Source organism: Bombina bombina, chromosome 4 (genome assembly GCF_027579735.1).
Source record: "Bombina bombina isolate aBomBom1 chromosome 4, aBomBom1.pri, whole genome shotgun sequence".
Taxonomy (NCBI): domain Eukaryota; kingdom Metazoa; phylum Chordata; class Amphibia; order Anura; family Bombinatoridae; genus Bombina; species Bombina bombina.
In genome coordinates, this window is record NC_069502.1 from 891,329,808 (window position 1) to 891,353,847 (window position 24,040).

General features: G+C 37.9%; 1 protein-coding gene across 1 annotated transcript in view; it reads right to left on the reverse strand.

Annotated features, from left to right (window-relative positions):
- SYNE1 (spectrin repeat containing nuclear envelope protein 1) overlaps nucleotides 1-24,040 on the reverse strand; it is a 780,519-nt gene that overhangs the window by 655,676 nt on the left and 100,803 nt on the right. The window contains 6 exon segments of the mRNA XM_053711805.1: nucleotides 8,751-8,843; nucleotides 8,845-8,892; nucleotides 8,894-8,920; nucleotides 11,745-11,854; nucleotides 11,857-11,881; nucleotides 13,075-13,167. Coding sequence (XP_053567780.1) covers nucleotides 8,751-8,843; nucleotides 8,845-8,892; nucleotides 8,894-8,920; nucleotides 11,745-11,854; nucleotides 11,857-11,881; nucleotides 13,075-13,167 — 396 coding nt within the window.

Sequence of the window (24,040 nt, forward strand, 5' to 3'; positions counted from 1 at the left end):
TTAAACTGATCTTTAAGACACCGAAATCAACAGCTGCTAATTTAACGGGGAACTATCCAAACCAATAACCTCCCCTTTGAAGGGGGGACGCGTCAAGGGTGTCCACTTTCCCCTTTATTGTTCGCTATTGCGCTCGAACCACTGGCCATATACATCAGACATAAAGTAACCCCCACTGAAGATAGGAACAGAAAAAATGACGATCTCGCTCTATGCGGACGACATTTTACTTTTTTTATATGACACAAAGTACCTGTATCCCACAACTCCTACAGATTATCCAAGGTATTCAGCCTCATTACCGGCTACAAAATAAACCATGCGAATCTGAAATTTTATGGATAATAAAACCAAGACGAGTTATAATACCAATTTTTAAAGAGGTCCAGAATATTAGTTATTTAGGGATCAAAATTTCACGGAACCCAGGTGAATGGTACCAGTTGAATTATAGAGAACTATTCGATAATATGGAATCAGAAATAGGAAAGTGGAATATGTATTATCTGTCACTATCTGCACGTATCATACTGATAAAACAATCTTCTTCTCCAAAGATATTATTTCGCATGCAAAATTTACCATTAGTGATTAAGAAGATGGATATTGACAAATATAATAGAGCGTGTTCATTATTATCTGGGGCAAGCAGAAGGCCCGCATATCACACTGAAAGACCTGTCTTACGCAAAAAAACATGGCGGATTCGCCTTTTCTATATCAGGTATTACAACTATGTAACTTTGATTAAATTTGGAATAGACTGGTTGACTGAGCGCAGAATACATTACCTTATAATAAATTAGAAACAAGAGATAGTTAAACCATTTAATCTGAAAGCAATATTGCACTGTCCACTTAGGAAACTTACCAAGTAATGTGGCGAATTTAGTAACATTCACCAGTATAGTTTGGGCATGGCAAAAATATTGCGATATAGTGGGCCAAGAATATCAAGTGTCAACATTTCTAACCGATTGTTGGGTGCGTAGATTTTTCACCGGGGCTAAATAATAGGATCTTTCATGAATGGCACGGACTTGGGATTGAAATACTTCTCACAAATAATATTGGGACCAGAGGGATCAACACGAACCTTCGAGAGTTTGGCGATAGAATATAATTTACCCGCTAAACATTTTTACACATATCTTCAGATAAGACACTATATAGATATTCATATTAAGAGATATGGTGCGGACTGGAGCCAGCCAGTGACCGAGCCAGGCTTAAAGCTATATCAAGCAGGAAAACGGTCCATAGCTATATGGTATCAGAATATAATACAGAGATTAGGAATTAGACAAATAAATTTGAATACCGGAAAATTTTTTCAGATATTTCCCTTCATACAAAGTGAGAATATAGTGGATAGTATTAAAAGGGCGGAGGAAGCCACGGAGAGAATTAGTTGGCGGGAGTCGCATGCAAAATTGATAAATAATTTTTATTTGACGCCAGAGAGAATCAGTGGCTGGGATAGAACAACTCCAATAGGCCTGCTATAAATGTAATCACGTAAAAGCAGATCTGATGCATTGCTTATGGAGCTGTCCGAAAGTACAGCAATTCTGGCGAAAAATTCAGTTCTGGCGCAACAAATATTTAACGGTTAAAAATAAACTTGGAAGCAATACAGATATTTTTTCTGTATCAGACGGAAAATATAGGAGATAAAAAATCTTACAAATTTGCCATCCTGGTAACACGCTTCAGTCTCATATTCCAGAAATGGAAACATAGGGAGATGCCGAACATGAAGGAGTTTATACACAACATGAAATTTCAAATGATAGTGGAAAGACAGGATCTAAAAAGTAGGGAGAAATACTATAAAAGATATTTCTGCAAATGGGAAAAATATATTGTAGACTGGGCCAAGGAGTTACAGTTGCAGTTTCCTGGAACCGTTACAGAGTTCAGTTCCTTTTTCTAAATCTAGTAGTGGCAGGAATCCTGCCGGCACATTGGGTGATGAGATAAGGTAACACATCCAGACTGGATATGAATAGAAGTAGAACTTTTTTTTTTTTTTTTTTTTTTTGTTTGTTGGTCTTCGTTTGTGTTCCCCCCCGGCCTCCGACACACCCGCCCACACAGCAGTAAAAAAGAAAAAGGAAAGATAGAAAGGTAGAGAAAAACGGCAAAAAAAAAAAAAAAAAAGCGGTTCTCAGATAAAGAGGAGAGGTTATGCGGATATCTACGAAGAATAGATATAGAAGATGCCTGAGAAAGTAGTCTTAATAGACCAGATAGAAGATATGAGGGACTTGAGAGAATCAGGGGGGAACCGGTAGGATGCTAGGCGTTTGAGGAGACCTCAGATAGAGGGCATCATTTTTAGAATGATCATTAATCCTAGGTTAAGAGTAAAGATGAACAAGGGCAAGTGTATTTAGTGGAGGCAGAGAATAAGACTGTATTGATGTTCCTAATGTGTTATCATTTTGTTGGTTTCCGTTTGTAGTTTTTCGTTCTCTTTTTTCTCAAAACTGTTGCCGGGTGGATGTAAAGAATCTTTTTAGAACGTGAATTAGCTAAAAACGGGGACAGCATAAATTTTGGAATTTAACATGTGGTAATTTAAGATGACAATGAATGGAAATGTCATAATGTGGAGCTGCGTCTCCAAAGTTATGTATTACAGATATAATTTTCAATAAAAAATATTTAAAAAAAAAAAAAAAAAAAAAAAAAATAGTTATCTACAGGATAGTTATATATCACTACACTAATTTCTAAATTCGTATAGGCAGTACACTTAGTCTCAACTCCAGGTAGTGATATAACCCCCACCAATTTACCTACATCAATTGCTGGTGAACAATGGTATGCCAGCATCTTTCTCTCCTTTCTCGTCCCCCCTTTGGGTATGTTTATCTTCTGCCTCTCTTTCTTACCCTCCTCCATATCAAACATGTTTTGCACAACTCACATGTAAATGGAGGTTTCCCTTTCTTCTATTGTTATTGTTGTTTATTATTAAAATTCAACTGACAATGTTGTTGCATTTGAAGGAGCTGCGTCTCCCATATTGTATTACGCACGTTTTTACAATAAAGTCAGTTTAAAAAAAAAAAAAAATACTATAGAGATAAACTGACTGCGATAGGTCTGTCTACACTTTGGCTATTATTGTTTTATCTTGCAGATATGGACACCACTTCAAAATAGCAATTTGGAGGGGGAAAACCAGCAGACAGAGGGTGCAACCTTTCCTAAATATGTGTGTTTAACCCTTTGAGTGCTAAGATTTTTTAATGTTTTTTTTTTTATTTTTTGAACAAAAAAAAACCAAGACCCCCAAGACATACACTGTTGGTTAGATGATTACCTTTCCAATGGTGGGTCTTGGGGGTCTGTAGCTGCTTAGCTGCCTGAGATACAGGCTTCTAAGCAGCATGCTCCCTGCTCCTATACTTAATATTGTTAAGTAGAAATAAAGTTGCGCGGTGACGTCATCACGTTATTCGCACGTGATGTCACCACGCAAAACGGGAAGCCCCGACGATTTCTGTCATTCTGCAGGCACGATCGCCGGGTGGTTAGGAGCAGTTGGGAGCCTCCAGATCTCCCTCAAGGTGGGAGAGGTGCTAGTGACGGCTCTGAGCTGTTAGCACAGAGGTGGAAACTCTGTGACGGCTCAGAGCCGTCATTAGCACTCAAAGGGTTAATAACCATAAATGTACATGCAGCCCATAAGACTTCTATATATTGATCAGCAGCCTCCATGTTTAAGGAACGTGGTCATTATTGAAATATTTCTAAATGTAATTTTGTGAGCCATTTCTAAAAAAAAAGAAAGAAAACATTTGATAAATTTATATGAGCTATAATTTTCTCATTTTATGATTTTGTTTTAAAACTAGTTTTACTGAATGCAATTGCAGCACATCTTTGGAAATATTAATAATAACAATAACAATAATAATAATAATAATAATAATAAGCATCTTCTAGAGAAACACACACACAACACTCACTAATGACCGCAACGTAACATGTAAGTCACCAGTCATTAAGGGTTTTCTTTTTGCCACTCGGAAATAGTGCAGGTCTTGCTATTAATAGCACGATCCCCATAGAAAGACCAGCGACATACAAGGAACGTTGCTGGTTCCTTAAGGGGTTAAAAAAATGACGAGGGAAGTCATTTTAATCTTACCACATATCTGAAACTTCATCACAAACATACACAACTTATCAGACTCCTTTCATTGTGCATACTTGGGTATAGAATATTTTACCTGTTGTATTTTATCATGACTATATTTTCCTTGTGATCCTATATCTATCATGTCCATGTGATGCTTTTCACAGCAATACACTGACAGAACTTTCCCTGTGACAAACTTTATATCAGCGTTTCTCAACTCTAGTACACAAATGTCACTAACTGAGCACAGGTGAGTCAGTCAGGCAGGCAGGGCTGGCTCAACCACGGGACAAAGTGGGTCCCAACGGACCCCGGCAGCACTTGACAAGGGGGCAGCACTTGAGTGACCGAGTCAAAATTGTGCATAAGCATTGGTTACATGCAGGCAGGTAGGCAGGCTTAGTAAGGTCAGCGGCCAGGCTAGTAGGTTAATATTGCTAATCAGTAATGTTACCATGGGGGGGGGGTTATCTTAATTCTCGGACTCAGGCAGCCCAATATCTTGAGCCGGATGATCAGGCATGTTAGGGGAAACTTATTGCTACAACTGAGAAACAATAATTGGTGTGATACATTGAACGTTATACATTAGTTGTATCAAGACAAAAAATAAAATGAAAGGGCAAGTGCTAAAGAACCCCCTGCCAGTGCTCCAGGTACTCCCCAGGTGTCCGTGTAACACAGGTCGGAAATAAAGAAATGAGTTGCAGCAGTCAAATTAAACATGAAAATTAAATCCGCACAACATGAATAGTAGCAGATTAAAACATCGCTTTAGCTAAATTGATATTTGCCCTCCACTTTGTTTGCATTGCACAGAAGCATTGCGCTCACGAGAGCGCGCTTTCCATAGGCTCCAATGGGAGCATGAGAACTAGCGCAGCGAAAGGGCTAAGTCATGCAGCGATGGGCAGCAATTTAAATATATATGTATATGAATACATCCATATATATTTATGTGTTAGTATATGTATTAACACATAATAATAAGTGTATATAAGCATATGCCTATATATTTACAGGGGAACACACAATTCCTATGGACCCGCAATGTAAAAAGACTTTTCTTCAGTGGTGTTTATTTATTCAGTCCCCCTTTTCTGTAATTTAATTCGGAAAATGTTTGGACTTTAACATGAATTGGAAAACCTGACTTAAAGGGACACTAAACCCACATTTTTTCTTTCGTGATTCAGATAGAGCATGCAATTTTAAGGCAACTTTCTAATTTATCCTATTATCAATTTTTCTTCGTTCTCTTGCTATCTTTATTTGAAAAGAAGGTTGTCTAAGCTATTTGTTTGGTTCAGAAACACTGGAAGCTCTTGTTCATTGGATGGATAAATTTATCCACCAAATCCGCAAGAACAACCCAGGTTGTTCACCAAAAATGGGCCGGCATCTAATCTTCATTCTTGCATTTCAAATAAAGATACCAAGAGAATGAAGAAAATTTGATAATAGGAAGTAAATTAGAAAGTTGCTTAAAATCTGCATGCTCTATCTGAATCACAAAAGAAAAAATTTGCCTTCTCTGCTGTGGCCAATTAGGTACAGTTTATAAATAGATATAAATACATTTTTTATGATAAATAGGATATAAGATTATATATTTTGTATAAACCGATCAAATGTGTATTAGTTTGATACCAAACTGTATAATAAACCTATCTAAAAGTTCCACCTTAATACTTCCTACAAAGGAATAAACATATGAAAATCACATTGGAGAAAATACCACCTAAAGGATCCGATCAGAATACTCATTTTAAATAACCAATAAGATGAAGAGGAGGGATATTTAAATGCCCATGATCTGACAGAAGAACATGGTTCTGATAAAGCCCCCACTAGGGCGAAACGCGTTGATGTTCTTTGCAGACAAGCCTGAACCACACAGAAGCATTGGATACAGTATTTGTGGGAAAAAAAGTCTTCCCTGCATGATCTTGAAGTTAATCAAGTATGGGGACTACAAACGGACGTTTGTTCTCAACTAAACACGCGCAGGAGCGTGCAACTGAACAGCTGATCCGGAACCCAGTTACACAGAGAGGAAAAGAAAGGTCATCTTACCGCAACTATACTGAGTTCAGAGGAGACACCGGAGGATTTCTGCAGCAGGTATGTGCTTTGACACACTCAGTGTCCGAAGATCCCAGGTAAATCCGGTAAGTCTTGTTAAGAATTGAAAACGAGAACCCGCACTATCTTATTGGTTACACTTGCCAGTGTGTTTTGACATATATACACATCAACGGCAAGCCCAATTTCCTGAACTCTGATACACTTCAACTAAAGAGTCAACACTTGTCACTATAACTATCAAAGTTGCTTCATTGTTTCTCTTGGAATAGAAGACGAAGATTAAAAACATTTGTAACCGAATACCCAGTGAACTTTTTATAAACATTTTAAGGTGGAACTGAATCATTAATTCATTCATGCATCAGTAAGGTGGTACATATATATATATTCTATATTAGATATTTATACTTGAAATTGTGTTATTAGTGCTGTTAACTTTTAACTGTTTTTTTTTATACAGTGTTTTTTATACAGTGTATTTTATATATTTGATTCATCAATACTCTATAGGGTAGACATCCCTTATTTTTAATGAATGTGTTGCTCTTTATGCAGATCAACTAATACTTTGAGGTTATAAATAAACATTAATTTATTATATTAAATTGTATAAGTATCATATGGTTGTCTCCCTTTACCTCCTGAGCTTGCAGCGCTCCCCTCACTTACACGTCTTGTTACAGTTATAAATAAGCCACTAGAGTGAGCAGCCAATGGCTGTGTGGAATAGAACAATGTTCTCTGCACTTCCATTTCTAACAGGAACTAAAAAGCTCACAATTTCAGAATGGAATGACAGGAAAAAGGGGACAAAATAAATAATGAAAGTATATTGCAAAGATTTTTTTTTAAATTATACGATTTATCATTTTTATATTACCATTTCAAAGTGTTTAATGTCCCTTTAATATATTAGCACTTTTATTTTTGAGCTTGTATTACAAATTCAAAAAACATATTAGTTCTCAAGTGAAAGTCTAAGGCTCTCTAACATCTAGATGTCAGATAATACAAATGCGCTAAATTTCTCAAATAATAGACTTCTACGGGGTGCACTGAAAAAATCATGTTGGCTATCTCTATAGCGCTAGGTCAAAGGTGAAAGGGACATTAAACACTAAATAAATGCTCGGTAGAATGATGCATTCAAAGAAAAGTTTAGTCTGAGAATAAATTTATTTTTTTAAAAGTCTCAATAGCTGTTTAAATATTGACAAAATAAGTGTAAAGTTTTAGTGTCTTTAAAACAATAGGATGGTACCATGTTGTAATTTAGGTTACCTTCTTTGCAGTGGCCAATTAGGGGACAGTCATAAATAGGTCACTAGAGTGTCGCAACCCCAATGACTGTGTGGAATAGAACTTCTGCACTTTCATTTTTAACAGGAAATGAAAAGATCAAAATTTCAAAATGGAATTACAGAAAAGGGGACAAAATAAATAATGAAAGCATTTTGCAAAGTTTTTTTTTTTAACATATATACGATTTATCATTTTATATTCCCATTTCAAAGTGTTTAATGTCCCTTTAACATTGAACACAATGCTTTTCTATTGAGATAAGTTTAAAATGCTGCACACATACATGCATATACAGATGTATATATACGCACATATACTATAACTCCACACATACAAATAGACTATTGAGCCCTTTCCAGTCCACAACACCACGTCATATACCATATCCATTTAAATCACTGTTAAAAGATTTAAAAAAGCAACTCTATTTTTTACATTTAAATATATACTGTAGGTGTGTGTGTGTGACATACTTTATTTCAATATATACATGTGTTTTGGTTTTGCATATATTTCAGCCTTAACATTTTACTTCAGATCTCCAAGAGTGTTACATTTTCCAGTGCTATTATGTTATGCTTGAGCATCACACAACGCACCACTTGTAATATGAGGGATAATAGCGCACCCCTGCACTATCCATTGACAGTATAGGGTTTATGCTAAAAAAAATTTTTTACATTCACGTAGTACTACCAGATTGTGCACTATTCTTAGTGCATGGGGGCCGCAATATATATTATATATTATATATATATATATATATATATATATATATATAAATATATATATACTGTATATATATACTATTATATATATAGTACTGTATATATATATATATATGTACACACATACAGGTAAATATATATATCGCGCACACTTTGCTATCAGTTGTGCTCCACTTGTAATCTAGGCCATAGCATATGCAGTTAGACTTATTTCTTATTTACTAATAAAAGTAACTAAGAAGTAACTAATTTCTAAGTATTTTTTTAAACTAAAAAATGTAATGTTTGGAAATTATATTCAGAGAATCAACATATCTACCTAAACTATTCAGAGTAGTTTTATCAGTGAGATTAGTGGCGTCTCTGTACAATTGCCTATAATTTTAAATAAACCCCACAAAAAACCAAAGAAAATAGCCCATCAGATGTTTGATCAAGCCTTTCCCATTCTGAGAGTAACAATATTACACATTTACCTTATGTTGCTTCTATCTTTCGGTGGTATGAGATTTGCCGGTTTCCTCGTGAGCTTGCTGGATAATTATCTTCTCCCTGAGCGCAAGCTCTGCTTCTGTATAGCCAAGAGCCTATGGTTCCCAATGGGGCTGGAAGGGATTTTATCAATCTGCATATGCCAATCAAGAATCTAAAAAAAAAAAGCACATAATAGATCTTGATTAGTCTCTGGTAAATTGTTCATTTTCAGTATATTCAGATATTGTTTATGAAGTTTAGGACTTAAAGGGACATTCCCGGTCAAAATTTAAATGAACATGGATGAATTACATCTATGAATAGAAACATATTTGCTATACAGTATACACATACTAGCAAAACATGCTTCTGTCTCAGAGAACCAGTGAGCCTTGTATCATGTCCGCAATGAACAAATTAAGTCATAACCAGACGGTACAATCACCTTAGGCTCTCTGGGCATGTATTGTGTTTAAAAATGCTGGTGCACGGTGCATACTTAAATACACTTTTGAAACCACGCTATTAGCTTATATTAGAAGCATTTTTTGCTAATACATGAATATTACAAAAATGCTTCTTTTCAAAACTGAAATGCATCCATGCTGGATTCAATTTTGGCTAGAATATCCTTTTAAAAGGAAATAAATCTCATATTTTTTTTTCTCTAAAAGAGGCATTTTAAAATGTTTTATAGTTTTGTTTTCTTTCTTATCCAATGAAAGAGCTTGGAGAGGTGTTGTGATCAACCACTGGGCATGCTGTCCCTGTGTATGAGTTGCAAACAAATATCTACTTCCGTTGCTATATTTATCACTGTTGCAAAGTTTTCACTTTTGAATTGTTTAGAAAGAACATGCATGGATAGGTTCTTAGAGAGTCAGTGTATGGAAAAATGTGATACAAGGTTATACATTTACAACTGCATAGCCTGTAGTTCCTAATACTATCAACGATTCACACACAAACAAAACACAGTTTGAAATGGGGCCAAATAAAATCACTAAAGGTCTGCATTATGGCCCCCTGCCTTTGGTTGGCCAGTGTATCCAGCTTCAGACTGAATGATTATTTGTAGATAAAGTTACCAATAAAAACATGTCTTGGCACTTTTTATATTTTTATTAACATGACGGGGGCCAATGAATATATGCTTAGTTAGCAAAGATTTAGCTTCATCAATAGAAATAATTATAGACTGTTGTACATAGTTATCTTGTTCCTTGTTTTATATGAGGAAAAACAATACTGGTTTTATACAATTGCAATTAATTTACCAGCTACTATATTACATTTATTTGGTACATAGTAAAGTTAAAGGGACAGTCTAGGCCCAAAATAAACTTTCATGATTCAGATAGGGCATGTAATTTTAAACAATTTTCCAATTTACTTTTATCACCAAATTTGCTTTGTTCTCTTGGTATTCTTAGTTGAAAGCTTAACCTAGGAGGTTCATATGCTAATTTCTTAGCCCTTGGAAGGCCACCTCTTTTCAGAATGCATTTTAACAGTTTTTCACCACTAGAGGGTGTTAGTTCACGTATTTCATATAGATAACACTGTGCTCGTGAAGTTATCTGGGAGCAGACACTGATTGGCTAAACTGCAAGTCTGTCAAAATAACTGAAATAAAGGGGCAGTTTGGCAGAGGCTTAGATACAAGATAATCACAGAGGTTAAAAGTATATTAATATAACTGCGTTGGTTATGCAAAACTGGGGAATGGGTAATAAAGGGATTATCTATCTTTTAAAACAAAAATTTCTGGTGTAGACTGTCCCTTTAAGGTCTATTTTAAAGTGACTCTAATTACACACATGTAGTACTAATTTGAAGTCTGTGCACTAATTACTTCATCTCAAATCTTTAAAGGGACACTGAACCCAATTTTTTTCTTTCGTGATTCAGATAGAGCATGCAATTTTAAGCAACTTTCTAATTTACTCAAATTATCAAATTTTCTTCGTTCTCTTGCTATCTTTATTTGAAAAAGAAGGCATCGAAGCTAAGGAGCCATTAATTTTTTGGTTCAGAACCTTGAACAGCACTTGTTTATTGGTGGGTGAATTTATCCACCAATCAGCAAGAACAACCCCAGGTTGCTCACCAAAAATGGGCCGGCATCTAAACTTACATTCTTGCTTTTTAAATAAAGATACCAAGAGAATAAAGAAAAAATGATAATAGAAGTAAATTAGAAAGTTGCTTAAAATTGCATGCTCTATACTGAATCATGAAAGAAAAAATGTAGGTTCAGTGTCCCTTTAACTTGGTCCTCCAGAGGTTTTGGAACTACATTTCCCATGATGCTCAGCCCAGATATCAGCTGGCTGAGCATCATGGGAAAATGTAGTTCCAAAACCTCTGAAGGACCAAGTTTGAGGATGTCTATTATACACAGTAATTAGAAAAAAATATTTCAAAGATCTTATAAGTGAAAAAACAATAAATGTTATGATCAACTATCCCACATTTTGTGGTGTAGTCCCAGTGTATGACTCCAAGCACAAATAATGTTCCAGGGAAACAGGGATTGCCTAGCCATACCCCAGAATCACTCTAATACCCTATCCCATGACACACAAAATCCCTGCCGACATCACAATAACCAGCTCACACTAAGCTCCACCCACATTACGACCTGATTTCACCCCTGACAAACTCTGGCCTCCCTAAGTAACTCCTAAGTAACTATACTCTGCTCACAAGTCTCTGCAATATGTCTCTGGTATCATGGTCCTAAATACTATCTGGGAGGTAGGCACCTCTTACTCATGCTATGAATCTAGTGAGTCAGGAAATGTATATACCCATTTTTAACAATAATGACATTTTACTGTAGTGTGGACATTTTCAACTGAAGAATACCTTTCAGAGCAAACAAATTAAAACTTGTAAAATCTCAGCAAAACAGGGCAAAAATGGTTTGACTTATGAAAAGTATTAATTATATGCAAGATATATTCCAATTTAAAAAATAAACAACAACTTACCCTTGCTGAGACTTTATCCCAGGCTTGTTTTACCATTGTTTGGTCCAAAGATAATTTTCCATCTTTTCCCAATGGCTGGATGGCTGTTTCAATGCGTTGCCTTTTGAGTCATATTGCACCCTGTACTGCTTAAATAACTGTATAAGACAATAAATAGGACATAAAATGGGGTCAAAATAAATTGAATTTAATGGATGGAAAAAATGTTCTTATGTATAGTATCTGTCTTATAACTGTTGTACCAAATAAAACAAAAATAAATGTCCTTTGCCAGCAATATCAAACACTACAGGTGACTTACAAGGAAGTGTTGGAAAATCCAATTTTATTTAAAAACACTGTTTACTGTATAAGTATATTCAACTTGTAAAGTATTGATAACTTCTAATAAAAAAGTAAACACCCCATCAATAAATTAACAAATAATATAAAAGAAAGTGCTGCACTGACCAATAAATGAAAGCGACATGAGTAGGAAGACTTAGGGGTTGATTTATCAAAGGCTTCTGCCAGCCTTTGAGCCCCAACGACTGCAGGTTCTCACAAGAGAACCTGCACGCTGTATTTAACAAGCAGCGGTCATCAGACCGCTGCTTCCCTACCTTTTCGCCACCTCTAAAATGGCGAAATTCAATCTCTGCGGTCTAGTCCGACCGAGGAGATTGAGAGCTCCTCCCTGCACGTGTTGGCTGTGCACAACCAGGGGGCGGGGATTGCACACAAGGGCAAAATAGCGCTTGTGTGCAATGATGACTTCCCTGTCCGTCTCAGCTTGATAAATGTTAGTTGTGCAAATTTGGAGGAATGGGAAGTAAAGGCATTATCTGTCTTTTTAAACAATAACAATTTTAGTGTAGATTTCCCTTTAAGTACTGGTTATAGAAAGGCTGTGTAAACAAAAAGGTTTAAAAGGAATCATGCTCCTAGTGGGGGGTGGGACAGAGATAATAAAATGTTAGATAAGATAAAATGGGATTCCCTGTAAATATATAGAGATAAGCCAGTGAGGTGTGGTCTTCCTGGAAAGCTCAGCCCATTTCATTGGTTCGTGGTGTCCAATACCAGAGATAGCTATTTCATATACAAAAGTAAAACTAAATGAACAATTGTATGCAACTGGTATAACAAATCACAGTAAACACAATAAGGGAAACACAGTTTTTCAGTACAATGTCCCTTTAACCTAACACTTTTCCACACACAAAATACCATGTTTAATTGGTGCCCTTTCACCATTTTTTTAATTTAATGTATCTTTTTTCAACCACACTCACATATGAATAACAAGCAACTATCTGATCTCATATGTTTAATTACAGTTCGGACTTACCTGATATTTTTCCTGCAAACTGTTTTCTACCATTTGTGCTCGGGTCATGTCTCTCTCAAACTGCTCGATCCAAACCTTCAAGTCCCGTGAGCACTACTCTATTTTCTCTCTAGAAGGAATTAACCATATAACAAAATATATCAATGCATAGTAGAACAATTGTAGTTATAAACTACCAAAATAACAAATAAATCTTTTTTTTTTTTTTTACCTTAGCCATAACAAGTTTTATGCATATCTGTTCAAACGCATTAAAAAAATGTTAGATACATAGATAAAGCACTGATGCTTCAAAGTGATAATGTAAAGCTGTTTTATTAACAAATACCACAGCCTCTCTTCCTTCAGCATTGCTAATTAGCACTGATTAATACTGTCTGAAGACTTTGATCCTATATATAGACAAAAGCAGGAAGGATTGATTGTGCCTGCTAAGAAAATGTGGATGAGTTTTTGGGAACAATCCAGGACCATAAATGTATACTCCAGTTCATACTTCAAATGCTGCGACTTAAAGGGATAGTAAACCCAAATGTTTTCTTTCATAATTCAGAAAGAACATTCAATTTTAAGCAACTTTCTAATTCATTCCTATCATCATTTTTTCTTTGTTCTCTCTGTATATATATTTGAAAAAAGCAGGAATAAAAGCTTTGGAGCCGGCCCATTTTAGTTTTAGAACCTGGGTTGCGGTTGCTGATTGGATGGCTAAATGTAGCCACCAATCAGCAAGCGATATCCCAGGGTACTGAACCAAAAATAGTCTGGCTCCAAAGCTTTCATTCATGCTTAGACGCCTTCTTTTTCTAACAAAGATACCAAGAGAACAAAGAAAAATTGATAATAGGAGTAAATTAGAAAGTTGCTTAAAATTGCACGCTCTGTCTGAATCATGAAAGAAAATATTTGGGTTTAATATCACTTTAACTTTGTATGTTACTGCTACTTTAATGATATATTGTGTTGTTCCTCAGAGTTGAGTATTAAAGTTGAGTACTAAAGAGAGACAGTGCTGGGAAATGTGTTTCCTAATGATGTGTTATAATTGCTGATTTAGGTTTATACTTGCAGTTGAAATAGCTATGCGTTCTCCGCAGGATTTTTTTACTGGGCGCACAAATGGGCTGACCACTGGTCCAAACTTTAAGCCAAACTTAGCTAATATTAATTTTTTTTCAAGGTCTACAGAAATTATCATTAAAACAATTTAAGTTAAATTATGCAACAAATGTATGCTTTGGATAGCTTATGTAGCATTTATAAATAACAAAAAATGTTATAAACTGCAAAAGCATTAGCTGTTATTGCTCAACACATGTAGATCTCAAGAAAATATCCATCCAAATGGGCCTGAGTCTACAGGAAGAGCAGAAAAAACTCATATTCTAATTTCCTATGGTCAATTTTTGCTCAACCACGTGTTACTTCAAGAAAATATCTATACAAAAATTGGCTAAACATGCGGGAAGTGCAAGTGTTGCGTATATTATCTATTTATTCACATATCAGTACTTAGATACAGACATTTTTTTATGGGTGGTAGTTTCTCAGCTATTTCAATTGCAAGAATAAACATCAATTGAACTCTATGCATCATTGTATAACAAGTAATTGGAAATATGTTAGGAGAAAACAATTAAAGTACCGTTTATCCCTTAGTAATCATTTTATAAAGCTCTACAAGCAATGCCATTGTAATATCCTTTGTGGTAATTTATATAAATAACATTTTGTTTAATACAATCCCATATTAACCATTACATAGAAGATGTTAATATTAAATTACAAAAACAAATGAAAAGCAAGCTAAAATTAGAAAATAATTTACAATTTAGTATAGCAAAGAGAAAATAGCATTTATTTAAAGGGACATGAAACAGAGATTTTCTTTCATGGTTCAATTATTAGAGCATACAATTTTAAAGGGACATAAACCCAATTTTTTCTTTCAGTATTCAGACAGACAATACATTAGTAAACAATATTCCATTTTACTTCTGTTAACTAATTTGTTTCATTTTTCAGATATTCCTCTGTTGAAGAAATAGCAATGCACATGGGAGAGCCAATCAGCCAGTTACTGAGCCTTTTAACAAAGGATATCAAGAGAATGAAGCAAATTAGTTAATAGAAGTAAATTGGAAACTTGTGTAAAATTGCATGCTCTTTCTAAATCATGACAGAAAAAAATGAGTTCCATGTCCCTTTAAACAATTTCTAATTTACTTCTATAGCCAAATATTCTTCATTCTCTTGGTATCCTTTGTTGAAGAAACAGCAATGCACTAGGTGAGCCAATAACATGAGGCACATATCTGCAGCCACCATAAGCTTAGGAGCCGGACAATTTTTGGTTCAGCACCTGGGTAGCGTTTGATCAGAGAGGTTTCTAGAGAATCTGGCTCCCAGGGCAAAATTCCAAAATGCGCCCCCTTCACAGATTCTAAAGTCCCCCCTCCTAGACCTTGCATGTCACTCTGTCATTTAGAGGTCAGCTCCAAAGCAGCAGTGCACTACTGGGACCCTAGCTAATCACATCTGGTGAGCAAATGACAAGAGACAAATGTGTGTTGCGGGCCAACCACCAGTTAGCTCCTAGTAGGGCATTGCTGCTGCTAAGGATATGTTCATATGCTTTTCAACAATGGATACCAAGAGAACAAGAATAATAGAATTGTCTTAACATTTTTTTGGTGTATCCTGAATTATGAAAGTTTAAGTTTGACTTTCCCTATCCCTTTAAATATGTCCTTTTTTCTACTACAATGTTTTTTCCAAATATAATGATATTATCTAAAAATATCTTTATTTCTCCAACATAGGTGTGTCCGGTCCACGGCGTCATCCTTACTTGTGGGATATTCTCCTCCCCAACAGGAAATGGCAAAGAGCCCCAGCAAAGCTGGTCACATGATCCCTCCTAGGGCTCCGCCTACCCCAGTCATTCTCTTTGCCGTTGTACAGGCAACATCTCCACGGAGATGGCTTAGAGTTTTTTAGTGTTTAACTGTAGTTTTTATTATTCAATCAAGAGTTTGTTATTTTGAAATAGTTGCTGGTATGTACTATTTACTCAGAAACAGAAAAGAGATGAAGATTTCTGTTTGTATGAGGAAAATGATTTTAGCAACCGTAACTAAAATCCATGGCTGTTCCACACAGGACTGTTGAGAGCTATTAACTTCAGTTGGGGGAACAGTATGCAGTCTCTTGCTGCTTGAGGTATGACACATTCTAACAAGACGATGTAATGCTGGAAGCTGTCATTTTCCCCTATGGGATCCGGTAAGCCATGTTTATTACGATCATAAATAAGGGGCTTCACAAGGGCTTATTAAAGACTGTAGACTTTTCTGGGCTAAATCGATTCATTATTAACACATATTTAGCCTTGAGGAATCATTTTATCTGGGTATTTGATATAAGAATATCGGCAGGCACTGTATTAGACACCTTTTTCCTTAGGGGCTTTCCCAAAGCATAAGCAGAGCCTCATTTTCTCGCGCACGGGTGTGGCGCACTTGTTTTTGAGAAGCATGGCATGCAGTGCAGGTGTGAGGAGCTCTGATACTTAGAAAAGACTTTCTGAAGGCGTCATTTGGTATCGTATTCCCCTTTGGGCTTGGTTGGGTCTCAGCAAAGCAGATACCAGGGACTGTAAAGGGGTTAAAGTTTATAACGGCTCCGGTTCCGTTATTTTAAGGGTTAAAGCTTCCAAATTTGGTGTGCAATACTTTTAAGGCTTTAAGACACTGTAGGTGAAAATTTGGTGAATTTTGCATAATTCCTTCATGTTTTTTCGCAATTGCAGTAATAAAGTGTGTACAGTTTAAAAATTTAAAGTGACAGTAAACGGTTTTATTTTTAAAACGTTTTTGTACTTTGTTATCAAGTTTATGCCTGTTTAACATGTCTGAACCTACCAGATAGACTGTGTTCTGAATGTGGGGGAAGCCAGAATTTCCTATTCATTTAAATAAATGTGATTTATGTGATAATGACAATGATGCCCAAGATGATTCCTCAAGTTGAGGGGAGTAAGCATGGTACTGCAATCATTCCCTCCTTCGTCTACACGAGTCTTGCCCACTCAGGAGGCCCCTAGTACATCTAGCGCGCCAATACTCCTTACTATGCAAACAATTAACGGCTGTAATGGATAATTCTGACAAAAACATTTTAGCCCAAAATGAAACACTTGTCAGCGTAAAGCGCGGCTGCTCTGTTTTAGATACTGAAGAGCATGGCAACGCTGATACTAATATCTCTGAAGGGCCCCTAACCCAGTCTGATGGGGCCAGGGAGGTTTTGTCTGAGGGAGAATTACTGATTCAGGGAACATTTCTCAACAGGCTGAACCTGATGTGATTGCATTTAAATTTAAGTTGGAACATCTCCGCATTCTGCTTAAGGAGGTATTATCCACTCTGGATGATTGTGACAAGTTGGTCATCCCAGAGAAACTATGTAAATGGACAAGTTCCTAGAGGTGCCGGGGCTCCCAGAAGCTTTTCCTATACCCAAGCGGGTGGCGGACATTGTTAATAAAGAATGGAAAGGCCCGGTATTCCTTTCGTCCCTCCCCCCATATTTACAAAATTGTTTCCTTTGGTCGACCCCAGAAAGGACTTATGGCAGACCAGTCCCCAAGGTCGAGGGAGCGGTTTCCACTTTAAACAAAACGCACCACTATACCCATAGAGGATAGTTGTGCTTTCAAAGATCCTATGGATAAAAAATTAGAAGGTTTGCTTAAAAAGATGTTTGTTCAGCAGGGTTACCTTCTACAACCAATTGCATGCATTGTCCCTGTCGCTACAGCCGCATGTTTCTGGTTCGATGAGCTGATAAAGGCGGTCGATAGTGATTCTCCTCCTTATGAGGAGATTATGGACAGAATCAATGCTCTCAAATTGGCTAATTCTTTCACCCTAGACGCCACTTTGCAATTGGCTAGGTTAGCGGCTAAGAATTCTGGGTTTGCTATTGTGGCGCGCAGAGCGCTTTGGTTGGTATCTTGGTCGGCTGATGCGTCTTCCAAGAACAAGCTACTTAACATTCCTTTCAAGGGGAAAACGCTGTTTGGCCCTGACTTGAAAGAGATTATCTCTGATATCACTGGGGGTAAGGGCCACGCCCTTCCTCAGGATCGGCCTTTCAAGGCAAAAATATAAACCTAATTTCGTCCCTTTCGTAGAAACGGACCAGCCCGAGGTGCCTACCGTCCTCTAAGGCATGAGGGTAATACTTCTCAAGCCAAGCCAGCTTGGAGACCAATGCAAGGCTGGAACAAGGGAAAAGCAGCCAAGAAACCTGCCACTGCTACCAAGACTGCATTGAAATGTTGGCCCCCGATCCGGGACCGGATCTGGTGGGGGGCAGACTCTCTCTCTTTCGCTCAGGGCTTGGGCAAGAGATGTTCTGGATCCTTGGGCGCTAGAAATAGACTCCCAAGGTTATCTTCTGGAATTCAAGGGACTTCCCCCAAGGGGGAGGTTCCACAGGTCTCAGTTGTCTTCAGACCACATAAAAAGACAGGCATTCTTACATTGTGTAGAAGACCTGTTAAAAATGGGAGTGATTCATCCTGTTCCATTAAGAGAACAAGGGATGGGTTCTACTCCAATCTGTTCATAGTTCCCAAAAAAGAGGGAACGTTCAGACCAATCTTAGATCTCAAGATCTTAAACAAGTTTCTCAAGGTTCCATCGTTCAAGATGGAAACCATTCGAACTATTCTTCCTTCCATCCAGGAAGGTCAATTCATGACCACGGTGGATTTAAAGGATGCGTATCTACATATTCCTATCCACAAGGAACATCATCGGTTCCTAAGGTTCGCATTCCTGGACAAGCATTACCAGTCGTGGCGCTTCCTTTCGGATTAGCCACTGCTCCAAGGATTTTCACAAAGGTACTAGGGTCCCTTCTAGCTGTGCTAAGACCAAGGGGCATTGCTGTAGTACCTTACTTGGACGACATTCTGATTCAAGCGTCGTCCCTTTCCTCAAGCAAAGGCTCACACGGACATCGTCCTGGCCTTTCTCAGATCTCACGGATGGAAAGTGAACGTGGAAAAGAGTTCTCTATCTCCGTCAACAAGGGTTCCTTCTTGGGAACAATAATAGACTCCTTAGAAATGAGGATATTTCTGACAGAGGCCAGAAAAACAAAGCTTCTAGACTCTTGTCGGATACTTCATTCCGTTCCTCTTCCTTCCATAGCTCAGTGCATGGAAGTGATCGGGTTGATGGTAGCGGCTATGGACATAGTTCCTTTTGCGCGCATTCATCTAAGACCATTACAACTGTGCATGCTCAGTCAGTGGAATGGGGATTATACAGACTTGTCTCCGAAGATACAAGTAAATCAGAGGACCAGAGACTCACTCCGTTGGTGGCTGTCCTGGACAACCTGTAACAAGGGATGACATTCCGCAGACCAGAGTGGGTCAATGTCACGACCGACGCCAGTCTGATGGGCTGGGGCGCGGTCTGGGGATCCCTGAAAGCTCAGGGTCTTTGGTCTCGGGAAGAATCTCTTCTAACCGATAAATATTCTGGAACTGAGAGCGATATTCAATGCTCTCAAGGCTTGGCCTCAGCTAGCGAGGGCCAAGTTCATACGGTTTCAATCAGACAACATGACAACTGTTGCGTACATCAACCATCAGGGGGGAACAAGGAGTTCCCTAGCGATGGAAGAAGTGACCAAAATCATTCTATGGGCGGAGTCTCACTCCTGCCACCTGTCCGCTATCCACATCCCAGGAGTGGAAAATTGGGAAGCGGATTTTCTGAGTCGTCAGACATTGCATCCGGGGGAGTGGGAACTCCATCCGGAAATCTTTGCCCAAGTCACTCAGCTGTGGGGCATTCCAGACATGGATCTGATGGCCTCTCGTCAGAACTTCAAAGTTCCTTGCTACGGGTCCAGATCCAGGGATCCCAAGCGGCTCTAGTGGATGCACTAGTAGCACCTTGGACCTTCAAACTAGCTTATGTGTTCCCGCCGTTCCCTCTCATCCCCAGGCTGGTAGCCAGGATCAATCAGGAGAGGGCGTCGGTGATCTTGATAGCTCCTGCGTGGCCACGCAGGACTTGGTATACAGATCTGGTGAATATGTCATCGGCTCCACCTTGGAAGCTACCTTTGAGACGAGACCTTCTTGTTCAGGGTCCGTTCGAACATCCGAACCTGGTTTCACTCCAGCTGACTGCTTGGAGATTGAACGCTTGATCTTATCGAAGCGAGGGTTCTCAGATTCTGTTATCGATACTCTTGTTCAGGCCAGAAAGCCTGTAACTAGAAAGATTTACCACAAAATTTGGAAAAAATATATCTGTTGGTGTGAATCTAAAGGATTCCCTTGGGACAAGGTTAAGATTCCTAAGATTCTATCCTTCCTTCAAGAAGGATTGGAAAAAGGATTATCTGCAAGTTCCCTGAAGGGACAGATTTCTGCCTTGTCTGTGTTACTTCACAAAAAGCTGGCAGCTGTGCCAGATGTTCAAGCCTTTGTTCAGGCTCTGGTTAGAATTAAGCCTGTTTACAAACCTTTGACTCCTCCTTGGAGTCTCAATTTAGTTCTTTCAGTTCTTCAGGGGGTTCCGTTTGAACCCTTACATTCCGTTGATATTAAGTTATTATCTTGGAAAGTTTTGTTTTTAGTTGCAATTTCTTCTGCTAGAAGAGTTTCAGAATTATCTGCTCTGCAGTGTTCTCCTCCTTATCTGGTGTTCCATGCAGATAAGGTGGTTTTACGTACTAAACCTGGTTTTCTTCCAAAAGTTGTTTCTAACAGAAACATTAACCAGGAGATTATCGTACCTTCTCTGTGTCCGAAACCAGTTTCAAAGAAGGAACGTTTGTTGCACAATTTGGATGTTGTTCGCGCTCTAAAATTCTATTTAGATGCTACAAAGGATTTTAGACAAACATCTTCCTTGTTTGTTGTTTATTCTGGTAAAAGGAGAGGTCAAAAAGCAACTTCTACCTCTCTCTCTTTTTGGATTAAAAGCATCATCAGATTGGCTTACGAGACTGCCGGACGGCAGCCTCCCGAAAGAATCACAGCTCATTCCACTAGGGCTGTGGCTTCCACATGGGCCTTCAAGAACGAGGCTTCTGTTGATCAGATATGTAGGGCAGCGACTTGGTCTTCACTGCACACTTTTACCAAATTTTACAAGTTTGATACTTTTGCTTCTTCTGAGGCTATTTTTGGGAGAAAGGTTTTGCAAGCCGTGGTGCCTTCCATTTAGGTGACCTGATTTGCTCCCTCCCTTCATCCGTGTCCTAAAGCTTTGGTATTGGTTCCCACAAGTAAGGATGACGCCGTGGACCGGACACACCTATGTTGGAGAAAACAGAATTTATGTTTACCTGATAAATTACTTTCTCCAACGGTGTGTCCGGTCCACGGCCCGCCCTGGTTTTTTTAATCAGGTCTGATAATTTATTTTCTTTAACTACAGTCACCACGGTACCATATGGTTTCTCCTATGCAAATATTCCTCCTTAACGTCGGTCGAATGACTGGGGTAGGCGGAGCCTAGGAGGGATCATGTGACCAGCTTTGCTGGGCTCTTTGCCATTTCCTGTTGGGGAGGAGAATATCCCACAAGTAAGGATGACGCCGTGGACCGGACACACCGTTGGAGAAAGTAATTTATCAGGTAAACATAAATTCTGTTATCTTTTACTCATTATATTTATACTTTTCTAATAGCTATGCATATTTATTTGTTTAATTCATATCAATCCCTTTAAATTCTTATCCAAAATGTATCTACAAAACTTCCAATAGACTTTAAAGTTGAACTTTGCAGAAAAGTCATCAGACAAGATTTACTAAAGGATTGCAATATGTCACTGGGTGTATTTGTAACATATTTAGGGGTCTATTACAATTATTTAGAAAAGATCACTATTTTTTTTTTTTTACAAAATTCCCTATTAAATCTATGAGATTTTTGCACATAAATAATTTGATAAAGAACTGTAATATACTATACACACAGACAGTAATAGATAGACATGCACTCACAGGCAGTAATAGACAGAGACATGCACTCACAGGCAGTAATAGACGGAGACATGCTCACACAGACAGTATTAGACAGAGACATGCACTCACAGACAGTAATAGACAGAGACATGCACTCACAGACAGTAATAGACAGAGACATTCACACACAGGCAGTAATAGACAGACATGCACACACAGGCAGTAATAGACAGACATGCACACACAGGCAGTAATAGACAGAGACATGAACACACAGGCAGTAATAGACAGAGACATGCACACACAGGCAGTGATAGACAGAGACATACACACAGGCAGTAATAGACTGAGACATGCACACACTGGCAGTAATAGACCAGACATGCACACACTGGCAGTAATAGACAGAGACATGCACACACAGGCAGTAATAGACCAGACATGCACACACAGACAGTAATAGACAGAGAAATGCACACACAGGCAGTAATAGACAGAGACATTCACACACAGGCAGTAATAGACGGAGACATGCACACACTGGCAGTAATAGACAGAGAAATGCACACACAGGCAGTAATAGACAGAGACATGCACACACCGGCAGTAATAGAAAGAGACATGCTCACAGAGACAGTAATAGACACAGACATGCACTCACAGACAGTAATAGACAGACAGAGACATGCACTCACAGACAGTAATAGACAGAGACATGCACACACAGGCAGTAAAAGACAGAGACATGCACACACAGGCAGTGATAGATAGGCATACACACACAGGCAGGGATAGATAGGCATACACACACACACACACTCAGACAGTTATAGGCAGAAACACACACACAGGCAGGGATAGATAGGCACACACACTCAGGCAGTAAAAGCAGACACACACAGGCAGGGATAGATAGGCACACACACACTCAGGCAGTAATAGCAGACGCAAGCACTCACATGTGAGTTTGTGTAAACTTGCCATTGTCATTATGGAGTAAATGACACATACACACACCTATCACTATTAAGCATTTGTAAACAATAAGTAAATAAAAAAGGCATAATTTCAAAAAGATTTTTTTTATTATTCAACAGAAAACGTGTTCCTTAGTATGTGGAAACCCAATTTTTTATAAAGCACCTTTTTTAATTAGCTCAGTAAAACGAAAAAAATAAATATGTACATATTATTATGTAAAGACCATGAATAATTTGTCATATGCATAAAACATCACCTCTTTAGTGACACAGTGAGATAGGAGACTGCTTTCCTCAGGGTGATTCCTCTACTTTTTACTTTCAGTTTTAGCTCTAAGTAGTTATCCGGTCTTAACACGCGCCCCTTGTGATCTTGTTGCTCCATTAGTATGATTGACATCCAATGCAGCCAATTAACATAACAGCTTCCTTTCAAATATATATATATATATATTTTAATTTATTTATTTAATGTATATGCTTGTGATCCGTGTATTTTAACATTTGCTATACCAGTAGTTTATCAAGCAAGCACTGCCACTTTAACACAATAAAAAAAAATTAAATTATTTTTATTATTTTAAAGTACTCCCTAATGCGCCCTGGGCCCCTTCCCTGTCTGCCCGCCCCTAGAAACAGCCCTGCGCTTGCTGATTGGTGTCCAAATGTAGCCAACAATTAGCAAGCGCTACCCAGGGTGCTGAACTAAAAATGGGCCAGATCCTAAGCTTATATTCCAGCTTTTTCAAATAAAGATACCAAGAGAATGAAGAAAAATTGATAATAGGAATAAATAAGAAAGTTGCTTAAAATTACATGCTCTATCTGAATCATGAAAGTTTAATTTTGACTAGACTATCCCTTTAACTATAGAACCCTATATCCACTGACACAATTTCAAAAGGCAGTCGAGCAAATACAATTATGATAGAGCATGCAATTTTAAGCAACTTTCCAATTTACTCCTTTTATCTAA